This window comes from Lytechinus pictus, chromosome 1 (genome assembly GCF_037042905.1).
Source record: "Lytechinus pictus isolate F3 Inbred chromosome 1, Lp3.0, whole genome shotgun sequence".
NCBI classification, from domain to species: domain Eukaryota; kingdom Metazoa; phylum Echinodermata; class Echinoidea; order Temnopleuroida; family Toxopneustidae; genus Lytechinus; species Lytechinus pictus.
Window position 1 is genome coordinate 23944780 of NC_087245.1, and position 13437 is coordinate 23958216.

At 34.0% G+C, this 13437-nt stretch overlaps 2 protein-coding genes across 3 annotated transcripts in view; one reads left to right on the plus strand and one right to left on the minus strand.

Annotated features, from left to right (window-relative positions):
- Positions 1–3958, plus strand: part of LOC129271704 (ubiquinol-cytochrome c reductase complex assembly factor 2-like) — a 12061-nt gene extending 8103 nt beyond the window's left edge. The window contains exon 4 of the mRNA XM_064098664.1: positions 229–3958. Coding sequence (XP_063954734.1) covers positions 229–329 — 101 coding nt within the window. The 3' untranslated portion in view covers positions 330–3958. The remainder of the gene's footprint in view (positions 1–228) is intronic.
- LOC129259676 (probable serine incorporator) overlaps positions 2392–13437 on the minus strand; it is a 26139-nt gene continuing 15093 nt past the window's right edge. For both annotated transcript variants that reach the window (XM_064098653.1, XM_064098646.1), the window contains 3 exons: positions 9509–9542; positions 8824–8977; positions 2392–5255 (listed from right to left, as the gene is read on the minus strand). In XM_064098653.1, coding sequence (XP_063954723.1) covers positions 5114–5255; positions 8824–8977; positions 9509–9542 — 330 coding nt within the window. In that variant the 3' untranslated portion in view covers positions 2392–5113. The remainder of the gene's footprint in view (positions 5256–8823; positions 8978–9508; positions 9543–13437) is intronic.

The window sequence follows — 13437 nt, forward strand, 5'->3', positions numbered from 1 at the left end:
TGGAACATAATTTAAAGTAAATAGCAGTTATTTCATCCTTGTCAGTATATCAACTACCTGTAAATAATTCCTGAATTATCAGTATGAATCAATGATTGCTGAGTTTCCCAAGCCATGATCAGGTTGTTCGGAACAAACTGTCTAAGAATAAGAATATGATGTGTATATCTGAATGTAAATAATGCTAAAGGCACTGTTAACATAATTTCCCATTAACATATTTGGCAGATACCATCACTGAAATGGAGAATATGAATAAGAGTAGATGGCAGAAGATCAAGGAGTCAATGCCCTGGAGTTCAGCAGGACCAGGGGTTGACAAAAGCTGAGACACAAACAGCAACTGACCCAATGAAGACTGTCAGGTTCAATCCCTTGGAAGATGATGAGATGGGCATGTAGCTGAACTGTGTCTTACAAAGCATGGACCAGCTGACCTTGTCATAACCTTGTCTCCTGTGATGGAAACATTTCGATCTATCAGAGGTCATCTCCAGTTTTAATGGGATGAATTAACTTTTTGTCAGAAGTATTATGAAAGTGTGCTGTTGACGGTATGAGAGGTATACTGTGTATTCTAAATGTTGGCAAATCATCATATGATTCTCCATGTATAATTCCACCATACCTGAGAATTTTAAATGAAATTGAATCGACTTTCTTACGAAGCGAAATAATAATAGATATTTACTGTACACCATGCACCGCTTAGTCTGCAAAGTCTTTGTTTTGAAGGTGTGTAAACATGATTACAACATAATGTAAAAAGGTTTTTGTAGAGTGGGTTTCCCTTTGACTTTTTCTGGTGTTTATTTCTGTTCAATGTTGAGTCCACTCTGGGATGGAAATCTTCATCTTCCCCATAAGAAACATACCGGTAATTGTAAATATTTTCTATTAATGCAGCTCTGAATGTAGGTAATATTTTTCATCTGTTGTAGAGATTTTTATTTTCTTTTGTTTATCACCGTTAATGTGCAGGGTATGTTCATGCTTGAAACAGATTTTTGGGGGGCTCGAACTTGCCCTGCTCTTTTCACTAACTGCTGTTATCAGTATTCTTTTGCATATGCAGGAGTTTATTTTATTCCCTGTAAAAAAAAAATTTACGGTAAATATTCCCTAAAACCCCTTCATCCCTTTCTGTCAATAAGACCCTTTTTCATTTAAATTAGCCAATATGTAACAAGACATCAATTCTATGTTTCTGAAACGTTAACTTTAAAGAATAAATGCAGCAATGAGGGAGTTGGTGTCAAGTAATTTATTGTCCTAATTGGATTAAGAGAGGGGGGTTGTATGATTTTTTTAGTGTCTTGAAGAAATGAGATAAATAAAGGAAACACTTCATTCTGTTGATATATGATGGATGGTGTATGTGCTCTCTTCAATCATGGGCATTGGTGAGAATGTGCAGTATTATTCAAGTAATGTTCTTCCTATTAGTATTTTTCTCTCGTGTATATAGATCTGACTTGAATTTATTAAATTATATTGGATAGAAAAAAATAAGTATATTCGTGATTTTCATTGCCTGTGTTTACTTCGCACTATTCAGTGTCAATTATAAATTTATATGAAATTATTTATTGTTAGACTTTGAACACATGGTTTATGTGAATGCTAGGGCCATCGAGACTGACATCCTCAATGCCCCTCAATGGATATTACTAGTGCCCTTCCGATTTTTTCCCTATCTGTGCTCCAATTTAAAAATTTAAATTTCAAGAAGTGGCTTTGCCCTCAAAATATTGAAATTTATGGACTGAAATAATGAAGTTTCATGTTTTACAAGTACATGTATAACATGAATGAAAATGTTAAAAAGCAGGGGACGGTGATGACGTGAATACTGCCATACATAGAAAATATTTATAAAACACTGTACTATTAGATCCTTTTGTTATCTCCCTTCCCCTCAGTTACCAGGTCCATTTCTGATATTCTCACCTTTTTTCTGTCTCACTGTCGTTTTATTCATTGTCTTATCTCTTTTTTATTCAATTTTCCTCTCCCCCTCTATCATTTTCTCATACAATCGGGTACATGTATCAAAGTTGAGTACACCTGTTCTTTAACATTTTCATGCATCCAACTTCATGATACCAAACCTTTCCATACATGTAACACACAGAATATTAGAGAAGCAAGCAAGCTTCAGCAAATTTCATTTAAAATAATAATAGTATGCAACATTTACATAGCGCTTAATACAAATGTTTCTTAGCGCTGCATTCTATTACCCCGGCTTTAGCACGGCTACCCCGATTGGGCACCGAGATAATGATTCATAGCTTAATATAAAATTCTTTAATCCAACTTTCACTCTCAGACTCGTTTCTTCAAATCCAGCCTAAAATCTAGAACATGAATAGGCATCACACAATGTAATACATTAATAAGAGCTTTTATTTGTTAACTAAATAAAGTTAAATATTGCGATTTTCAAATATAATGAGCATATGTGTGATTAGATTTTACCCATCAAACTGGCCAATACAAGTTATTGAAGTGTTAAGATGTCATCAAAGTAAGGAGGCTTTAGGAAAAGAAGAGAGAAAGAGAGAGTAAAGGTTTAAGAAAAGGAAATGATGTAGCAGTAACATCAAAGAAATCGGACTAAACCAATCAAAGCAATTATGTTGATTGGTTGGTCGGAGTCAATTTCATTGGCGCGACTTTGCTTTCTGCTTTATGGTAACTCCCGCAGGAACTCGGCAGGACAGCATTTTGCTGGTAAACGCCGAGCTGGTATATAACCAATTACCTAGGAAACACTTTACGTCTTGATTAATCAGTCATAGTGGCTGACGTTATAGACGACAGATATCACTCTCGGGCCTTTTTATCAAAGTGGCGATAATGGCAGAGTTGGGATTCGAACTCGCAACCTTGCAATTATGAGTCCAATGCTCTAACCACTGGACCACATGACCCTTGGGCAGAGTGAAAGAAAAAATGAAGCAAGATAATTTTTTTTGTGTGTTGTACTCCTACCAATGAAATAAACAATATTTTTTCAAATATTTTTTCTTCTATGATTTTTAAGAGGTTCATTAAGCTTGCCAACTGCATATATCCACAATGTCATCACATATTCACATAGGTAATATCAATACACCAAGGTAACATCAAGAAATTCATTTAAACATGTAATACATGTATATACGTTTGGATTTGAATGATGGTACAACATCCATCACAATGTTATAATGCATCCATTGCAAATAGATATGAAGTGCATATTATACTTTATCGAGCCTCTAAAACTGTTAAATCATAAATGGCTCTGGTTTCACTTGGCAGCCTTGCAAATCCTCAGAATAACAGCATCGCACCTACATGTACAGGTACTGCAATAATACAATGGCAAATAGATTTCAATAAGTTGAAGTGTGTATGTATACTTTGCAGACCTCTGGAAATGTTCAGTCATAAATTGCAGTACTTTTGTATGAGAAATAAAAGATTGATTTTCCTTCAGATTCAGAATTTGAAAAATTCCTTCAAACTTAATCTTATAGTTTTATGATATCTAAGAAATGCATTATAAATGTGTACCCATTATTTTCACTTTTTTTTTATTTTAACTTTACTAAAATTTGATTAAATTCTTTGCAGACTACTGCCTCCTATCATAAAAAAATAGACAAATCCTTCATCTTCTTCAACATTGTACCAAATGAATTGACAAGAAGGTTTAATAGAAGAAGTCACCACCACTATCCCCCCCCCCACCCCATTGTTAATTTAAGCATGTTCCCAGCAGGGTTTATGATTTGATTATAGTGAGAGACCTTTGAGTTGACAAATACCTTTTTTTTCAAATTATTTAGAAATCCATACATACATGTAACCAAAGTACAATATCTACAAACTACATATACATGTTCTACCATTGGTTATAAGATGGTAAATTTTACAACATACCAACATTACATTTTAGGCTAAATGACATTTTAAAAAATCACATCAGTCATTGGAATAAAGCTTATACAAATATAGACAGTGCTGATATGAATATTTACAATTACAACTCTGCCCTAAAAAAATCACTGCAATATTTCTATTTTTCATCTTTTTTGTGTCTTTACAAAATAATATATTTCTATTTGTTTTTGCTGATTCCTCCCCATGAGCATAATAATCCCACAATTCTAATAAGAAATAAATGAAACTGAGAGGGTATTTTTCTCTCTTTTCCCTTTCCTCTCTCCCCCTTTTTCTTTGTTTCTTCTCCCTCCTCTTATCCCTTCTATTTTCTTCTTATCTTCGCCTCTCCCCCTCATTTATACTACAATTGAATTTCTGTAAGTCTTTCATTCAAGTTGAAAAATGTCCATATCAAACACTACTTCGTCTATTACATTATAAACATGAACAAGCATGCTACTCACTGGATATATCTGCAACTGATGCATACTTTTAGATTCATTTACTTCCATTTCAATAGTGTATGTAAATATGAAAATATAATAATGTTCTGAGAAGAAAACAAGTTAACCAAACAAAACTGATCATAATTTTCACAATCAAATGGAAGGGGGGGGGGGTATGCCGGAAAATCTATAACCCTCTGAAAATTCTCATATTTTGTATGATCTCATATTGTTATTGTAAGAATTTTTTTTTTTTATAGGGATACATGACACAAATCAAATATATATAATAAAATAAGTCATACTTAATACCAGTCAGTAATGTAATCAAATAATAAATGTACCAATACACAGATAATTTTTAATTTATTTACAAAGGTTTTCTCATTTCATTTTTAAATCGATCCACCAAACCACACAAGATATTATCACTATCTTCAGCCGAGTGGCATATTAATCTTTATATTATTAATAAATCTGCATTACAAAATTTCTCTTTGTTTTCTTTTTTTATTGTAAACTGGCATTGTTTGAAATATTATAGATAAACATGTGAATGTACTCATGATCTCGTATAATCCAGTTAAATAGCAGAGGAAATTCTAAAACACAAATGTATTTATCTGTGTATCATATAAACCGCGATCCTTATCAGCAAATACAAAGTGGATGCTTTTGGTTTCACTTCACTCTTTGAATTGCCATCCCACAAACCTCATCATTCAGCAAGATACCTAGTTGAAGTCTCTGTCACTCAGAATGATGGGAGCGACCAAGGTCCAGAGATAGAGGGCGGCACACACCCAGCTGGATGATATCTTAACCCACATAGCGCCGCTGTTAGCAGCCAGGGAATCAAAGTTGGCTCCCGACGGCCTGTTCAATAAAGAAGCGGAGGTGAAACCATGTCAGAAACAATTAATACCAATCCATATACATATATATCAAAGGAAAACATTTATACTGCCAAATAAGACAGCTGCATGAACGACAATTAAAAAAAAATTGCAACAATAAGGTCCAGAAATATCCACTTCCAAATTTAAATTCAATTTTAATATAACAGGTACCCTGTTCTTCTAAAAACACAAATGCGCATCGGGCCAATCTGAGCAGTTGCACACAGTGTGAAGAAGCCTAAAAGCAATGCAGCAGGCAAAAGTATCATCAGGTAATTTACAAAATTTTCATTATAGTGTAAGGAGGAAATGTATCCCAGTACCACAGATATATGGTGTAATCTGATGTGATTGGAGCAGATAAAACACAGGGTAGATAGGGGGAATGAATAAAGGCCCAATGAAAAGATGTCTGCATTGCATCAAAGAGAAGGGAAAGAACGTGGATTTGATTAATTATCAAAGCACAGGAGGAAATGGGGAATAAAGAACAAGATGACCCAACCTCCCACTAAGGGCAAAACTTGGTTAAATACTCTTCCATAGAAATACAAGCATATCTTATTGCAGTTTACAACTAACCTGCCAAAATGGCATGCTAATTCTTGTTTGTGCAGTTGGACATGGTGGAATTTTTTTTTTTATTAAAAAAGTAGATCTCTTCATCTTCAATGATCTTAGGACAAGAGAAATTATATTTTATATTCCCAAATAAAACTTGGAAATTACTTTGCAAAGTCTATTATCCATTTTGAACTTTGAAGAAATTCATGAATTCCATGCCTCTTTTTTTTTAATAAAAAAAAAGTTTACAGGCAGTGCAATGTCATATAAATAATATCTATAAAAACAAAAACAATATTAAATTTCAAAGTAATGAAATAGAAAATAAATGAACTTACAAATTACAAAATGATAGTGGAAAAGTGGTCTTGCTTTTTGGCAAGCATTAACCATTATTTCTATACTTTGATATATGAACTTTAAATAACTTTGCTTAGTAGTTCAAAGCATGGGCGTAAATCCGTGACATGCTATTCAAGTGGGGGGGGGGGGGATGGAACGATAAATCATCTCCCCCTGAACAGTAGGTGTGACGCAAGGATTTACGCCAGTGGTTCAAAGAATACTTGTCTATCCAGACTGCATTTTGTTTTTCTGATAACAAAAACTTTCAGTGATATTCCTTTTGAAGATTGTGCAGAGGAAAAAAAGTAAAACACTAATATTTAGGGTGCATTTGTGTGGAGAAAGCATTTTGTATTTCTTCAAATTTGTTACAAATAAAGAGCTTGCAAAGGAAATTAAGTTCTATCCCATTTCCATAATTAGCTCATAAAATGCACTGTACAACATTTTTTTTCGTTCAATCACAGATTAGACTTGCTGATATCTGAATTGAAATGGTATGGGGATATTGTTGAGTTCGATCCCAAGGGAGTTGAGGAAGTGTATACATTGTGTGAGGGTAAACTAGGATTCAATGACCAGAATTCATGAAATAACAACTTCAAAGTGGTGAGACATTGTCCAATGTATTAAAGGACAAGTCCACCCCAACAAAAGGTTGATTTGAATAAAAGGAGAAAAGGAGAAAATAACTGGCTTATTTTACATCAAATTTTGATGAAATTTTCAGCATTATGCTTGTTTGATTTTTCTCTATTGATTCAAATTAATAATTTTTCTGGGAAGGACTTGACCTGTAAGTGCTACATAAAAGTGGAATATAATTATAATCATCATTATAAAGTGAAAAGTTTGATAGTATTTCATTCAGGTGCTAGTGATTGAAATTTACAACTTATTTTATTTTCTACATGTAAATGTATTTTCAAAGTTTTCTAAATTGCCATCAATACTTCTATCCATTGCATTTCTATTATTAAACAATATAAACAAATGATTGTATTGGTACATTTGTATATAAAGTTGAAAAATAGCATGGAGAAAAATGAAGGGTTGGTAATTTTTTTATGTGCTTGAATAGTGCAGTGATGTTTTCATGCAAGCTATAAATGTAAAAGAAACGATAACCCCCTTTATATGCATTATATAGAGGTTCACAACAACAAAATAGGCTTGAAATAAAATGTTAAATGCTGACTAAAATTGTGATTGAGTTCAGATTTAATCTACTAAATTCTTGACAGCCAGCTAGTTTGGAAAGTACAGATACATTTTAAAATTCAAAGGTTTTTTTTTAATAGCATTTACTGATTCCATTCATGATCAGATTGAATGATTTTTTTTCTTCAAATAGAATGTTAAATCAGCATGCAATTCATACCTGTTACCAGTGGGTTTCCTGTGATACAAACTGATAATATAACCAATAACCATTTTACAATGTGTTTCTTAAATGTTTAATTAATACATGCAGGTTTCTTATTCATACTTTCTTCATATATACATGTACATGTAGATTCCCTTGTCAAAAAAAAAATCCCTGTGCATTCTGTTGCTGTATAATAAAATATTAATAGTGATATATAGAAGGATAAATCCTTATCACTATGGGGATTATTCTAAGTATAATCATTCAGTTATTTTTATCATTTTTTATCATATGATTATAATTTCTTATGACTACTTTTAACGAATCTAAGCTTCAAAGCAACAAAATGATGTGGATGTTACGATGAAAGCTTAATATTATAAGACTACAGGATTGCCTCTTTCTAATGTACAGTTCATGACATGAATAAGTGCTATTCTATTTAAGTAAATTGCAGTATTCCTAAATTAGAAATGAAAAAGTGTTATGAGTGCTCCATGAATTGGGTTACAAATGAAATGACATGGTTGATGAAAAAGCTTGTGACAAGATGTGTGAGAGTCAATCAAACTGAAAAATATCCAAATATCAGGGGGGGGGGGATCCAGGATTTTCCAAAGAGGGAGGGGGGGCAAAAAAGGTCTTCACTTTCAAAGGGGGGGGGGGGTACACTTCTGTTTTAACAGCATTTTTACATTACAAATTTTAATTGTGCCTCTCAAAGGGGGGGGGGGCATGGGCTGGCTTTGCCCCACCCCCCACTGGATCCGCCAGTGAACAAAGAGATGTATAAGATTAGGCAAACTTGTCTAAAGTCTGTGCAGTGTCTATTAGCAGGAACCCTGCGATAAGGATCCTGTGCGCCCTTTTATTGCAGCTTTCCTGCAGTCCAGATTGTCTTATCTATGGTAAAATAGTTTATAATGAAACATTGCTTGCAGGATTCCTGCGGGGAGAAGCGGTTCTGACCCAAAGCTCTGATTTGTCACAAGGTGCCTCAGTTTTTCAAACTATTCCCCTCCCAAAAGCAACTAATGTTAAAAAAAAAATGGCACTCAACCTCTAAGGAAGTCTCATAGAAGTCAAAAAGATTCTCATTTGTTTCATTGTCTGCCAACTTCAAAAATTCTGAAACTTGTGAAATTCTGTATTCTTCCCCAAATCTGTGTATAATTTTCCTTTCTTCCCTTTTTCTCATATCGCAGAAAACTTGGCAGCTCTAGAATAATGCCGGATTTTCCTTTAATATTGAGCTACATGTACTTACTGGAACCAGCTGGTGAGGGTCATCATCATGTAGAATGCAGCGAGCATGAGCATGATATGGAAGAAGGTGTAGCTGTAGGACACGCCCTCATCCTCGTTATCATACACCTCCTGGCCCCATTTCTCTGCGTCTCCATCAGCGGGTTTGGAGTCACCTGAAAGAACAGGTGGGGGAATCAGAAAAAATATCGCAATAAGGTTGTGGATCAGTTGAGCAAAGTTAGCCTTTAGATAAGGCAATGTGTCTGTTATGATGTTCTTATCAAATGCCTCAGACTTACATGTAAATAGGACTAATTGCAAAAGCCCAGGTGAATGCGAGCTCAGCCACAGGGCCTTTAGTAACCCGACTTAGAGTATGTATGTTAATTATTACCTTTTCACTTTAATCATTTGAGAAAGGGATTCCTAAAGATTTCTATTGATGGTATTTGAATAGTGTGTTGCTAACCACAAGAGTCACTGATTATCATACAAGGTCAGTTTTCATTAAACACTGTACAAACTGCAAGAATGCAGCTGTCATATGATTATTAAATAACTATTTTTTAATATAATGTAGAGATTTTAATTTACAAGAAAGGCAGATCTCTCATTTTCTATGTTATTCATAGTGTTGTATATAAATACATACATAATGTGATCAATTCGGGGGGGGGGGGGGTGGGGGTCACAAAATCACTCACCAGCACTTGAATTTGTAGACCCAAGCAGAGTTTTCTGTCAATAGAAAAAAAATACAAATATCACATACAGGTTTACAATTCCAAATTGATATTCAAATTTATTGATTGATGCAATATTTAATATTTTCAGATATGTTTGAATTGTTGATAATTGCATAATTTTTGTTATTTGGTGCCCCCTTTTATAAGCTTTGCTTTCTCTGGGGTCATAATACTGTCATCATTGTATTTACAAGTATGTATACAATTTTGTTGTCAATCCATTTGTACTTTTTTGTATTTGATAATTAAAATTGAATTAGCAATAAAGTTTGGTAAAGTATAAGAAGCACGGGGGCTTGCTGTCTATTCATTTTAATTTTTTGAACAATTATTCAGTATCATTGATGTTCTATACACATGGGAGGAGGGGATGGGCCAATGGGGGTACACATGTGGCAAATCACTACATGCAGTTGAATGTGGCGCATTTATAGCTGTATGGGCACTATCATATGATGTCTGCAATCACTGTGGTGTTCTTTTTTCATGAAATACATGTATGGACTGAATCGGAAGTAAACATCTTGATAATCATCATAATTATAAGAAAAAAAAACAGTGCATTAGGGTAACATTTGATTGGAATCAATTGGTATAAAACATGTGTATACCTGGGGGACATTTCATGAAACAAATAGTGAATTTCACTGACTACGGCACTGCAAATCCTTGCATCTGATTGGCTGAGAGCAAATTAGTCAGTGAACATTCACTGACAAAATTTTCACGAAATGTTACCCTGTACATCGAGGAAGAGGGCTTGGAACATTAAAACATCTATCATTTGAAACATTGTAACAACTCTCTTCCTCTAGATCAAAATACGAAATCCGGAACAAAAGCGAAGGTAAATATTGATATCAACATGTACCAACACCAGTACACATGAAGGTATATAATGAAAGTCTTTGGAACACATGACTGGACTAAACATTAAACACTGAAAATAAAATGAACCAATAAAGTACAGGAGCTCTATATTATGCAACAATTAATTATTAAATCCGAATGCTTTATTGGAAAACCAGGTGGCCATTTGAGGTGACCAGTTCTTGTGCAATATGATATGATCTAATCATGGACCTACTAGCAAATAAGTCCATGATCTAATGTACAGTAGCATTGAGATCACATTCCAGTGGTGCTTAAATAGTCATGCATAACTTACATGTACAAACAGATATAATCAACAACTATGAAACACCACACCCTCCAGGAATTATATGGTATAATGTCATTCATCGTTAAATACATACATGTATGTTTAAAAATGTATGATGACCACACAATCCCCATGCTGGAGAACTGATGGAATTCCTATTCAAATTTCAATTCAAACATTACCGGTCAAATGCTGGTCAAATATAATCCCATTAGATGTACTATCGTCTGTAGCACTGAATTCAAGCAGATGCAGGGGCAAATGAACTACTGTATCACCCCCCCCCCACCCACTTGAATAGCGATGCATCTGGTACTTCCACCAATTGTCTGTGGGATACTGAGGATCGTGAATCTGGTGTTCAGTTGAATCATATACTGTAACATACGTGTTGTAACATGTGCAATGTATGCAATATCCCATGGAGCTGTTTTTCTTATTATTTTGCAGAGTGAGTCTTAACGCTGTTTTCAATTATTCCAATAATACAATTTATTTCTTAAACTAAAAAAGCATATTTATGTCTCTTTTTTTTTTACTTTGATATGGAAAAAGGGCCAATATTTAGGAAGCATTATTCTCCTTATTAGTAGTTATTCAAGAAGAAAATAATGAATGAAAATGAAAAGAAAATCCTAGTTTGAGATAGAATTAAGATAGATAAAAACCATCTTTGCAGCTGCTGAATTTATGTGGCATACAATAACATACTACTTTGCCTTTCTTAAACATTACAGCATAATAATTATTATGTACATTTTAAGGATGTAATATTGATCATTATCACCCGTATCAGACATATGAGCAGGGCAACTTTAATACATTATTGCCTGCTTAAGACTGGAATCAAGTGGTCGGTCAATAAGTTTGCATTTGTTTAACCACAGACAAATTTATTGCCCGCTCAGGAAAGTCTATGAGAAAATGTGCGGAAAGGTAGCGGGCAATAAGGCAGAGCTAACATCTGGGTATTCTACACGTTTTTGTACGCGGCCTTGAACCGCGCAGTGCTGTACGTCAAGTTGAGACATATACTGCGTCCCCAGGCCAGAGACGCGTCATGTCAATTGCGTCACAATGGTAAAGTTCAGAAACCCAGTCTGCTCAACATAGATTCCCATTCTTAAACTGTAAAATATTAAAATTTTTAAAATTTTTGCTCTGGACGTCTGATTTGGTTAATAATAGCAATATTGACTGGCCTGGGGGCGAAAGGACATATATCGCCCTAAAAAATTATATCACCCTCGTTTACAATATAAATTGAGTTTGGGCAATATATGTTGTATCGCCCCGAGGCCAGTCAATATTGCTTTAATATTTTTTTCATTATCTTGATAGACAAATTGTGCACAAGTCCAGTGTTAATTTTTATAGTAATTTTACTGGTTGATAATACATGTACATGGACAAGACCAATGTACATATTTTTACACATACATGAACAGCGTACAGATACAGGATCTGTATGCATTGGATATTGTTTTCACGATGCTACATGTACATCAGCGCAAGACACTGGCACTGGTCCGAGGGTCCCACACAAGTAAAAATTGGTGTCGGGCCAGTAACTTTTCAGAAATAGTCAGATTTACTATTCCGACATGGCCAGTAAAATATATATCAAATTCATACAAATGATATTTTCTCCTCTTTTGTTAATTATAAAACTGGCTCTGGTTTCTTCAAAAATGGCTCTCATGAATAATGTTGTGCATGGGTGTGTACTGCTTGTTTTATGTTTTTTTTGGGGGGGAGGAGGGAATCAAACTAATAAAAGATAGCAAAATAAACTCTTAGTCTAATTTTATGTTTTTCTTTATTTTGGGGGACCAGTAAATTTTAGGTTCGGACCAGCAAAAATTGAAAAACTGGGTATCTACTGGTCCGTCATGAACAGGTTGGACCAGTAGAAAAAAAGGTTAATGTGGAGCCCTGTGTACATGTAACTATCAATTTATTTCACATGTATACTTTCTTTTAAGTCTTGTAATTAGTTAGGCATTTTTGGAATGATTGTTCATCACTGTGTGCATAAAGTGTGTAAAGTTAGGCATTTTCACAAATTACATTAAATATACATGTACATGTAGACATTTATTGCACCTTTTTAAAGAGTTAGGCGAAAGAAATGAAACATTATTAATGCTCTTTTGAACTGTACAATATCTGAAGCACATTACAATTTTTTTTAATGAATAATGCAAAATGGTTTTGAATATGGTTTTACCATTATATTTCATAATGAACATTGCATGTTTGGTCTTTAAATGATCCTATATAGAAAAGTTTCTCCAAATCTTTGCTCCAGAAGAATTCCCATAAAGCTTTTATCATTTAAACATTTTTATTTTGTAACATGGAGTCTTCGCATTTTGATACATTTATATACTGAATGTTGGAATCACTTCTTGCTATTTTTTTAAAGGTCACTGTGTAATAGTGTGTATACCCTCTGAAATTGAACCAAATAGAAAAGAAAACCCCTTGTTCAAGTACATGTATATGATATTGGAATGAAAATATTTTATTACACAATAGGCCTGGGAAATTTGAATTTTAACAATTAGTAGACTCGCCAGAAAATAACCCTTTCCACAATTTACATTTCCATCCCTTATTTGCTTATCACAGACATTATCATCACCTCCCCCCCCCCCAAAAAAAAAAAACCCAATGACATATAAAGGAGTATTTACTGCAGTATTAACTGGCACTTTTAAAA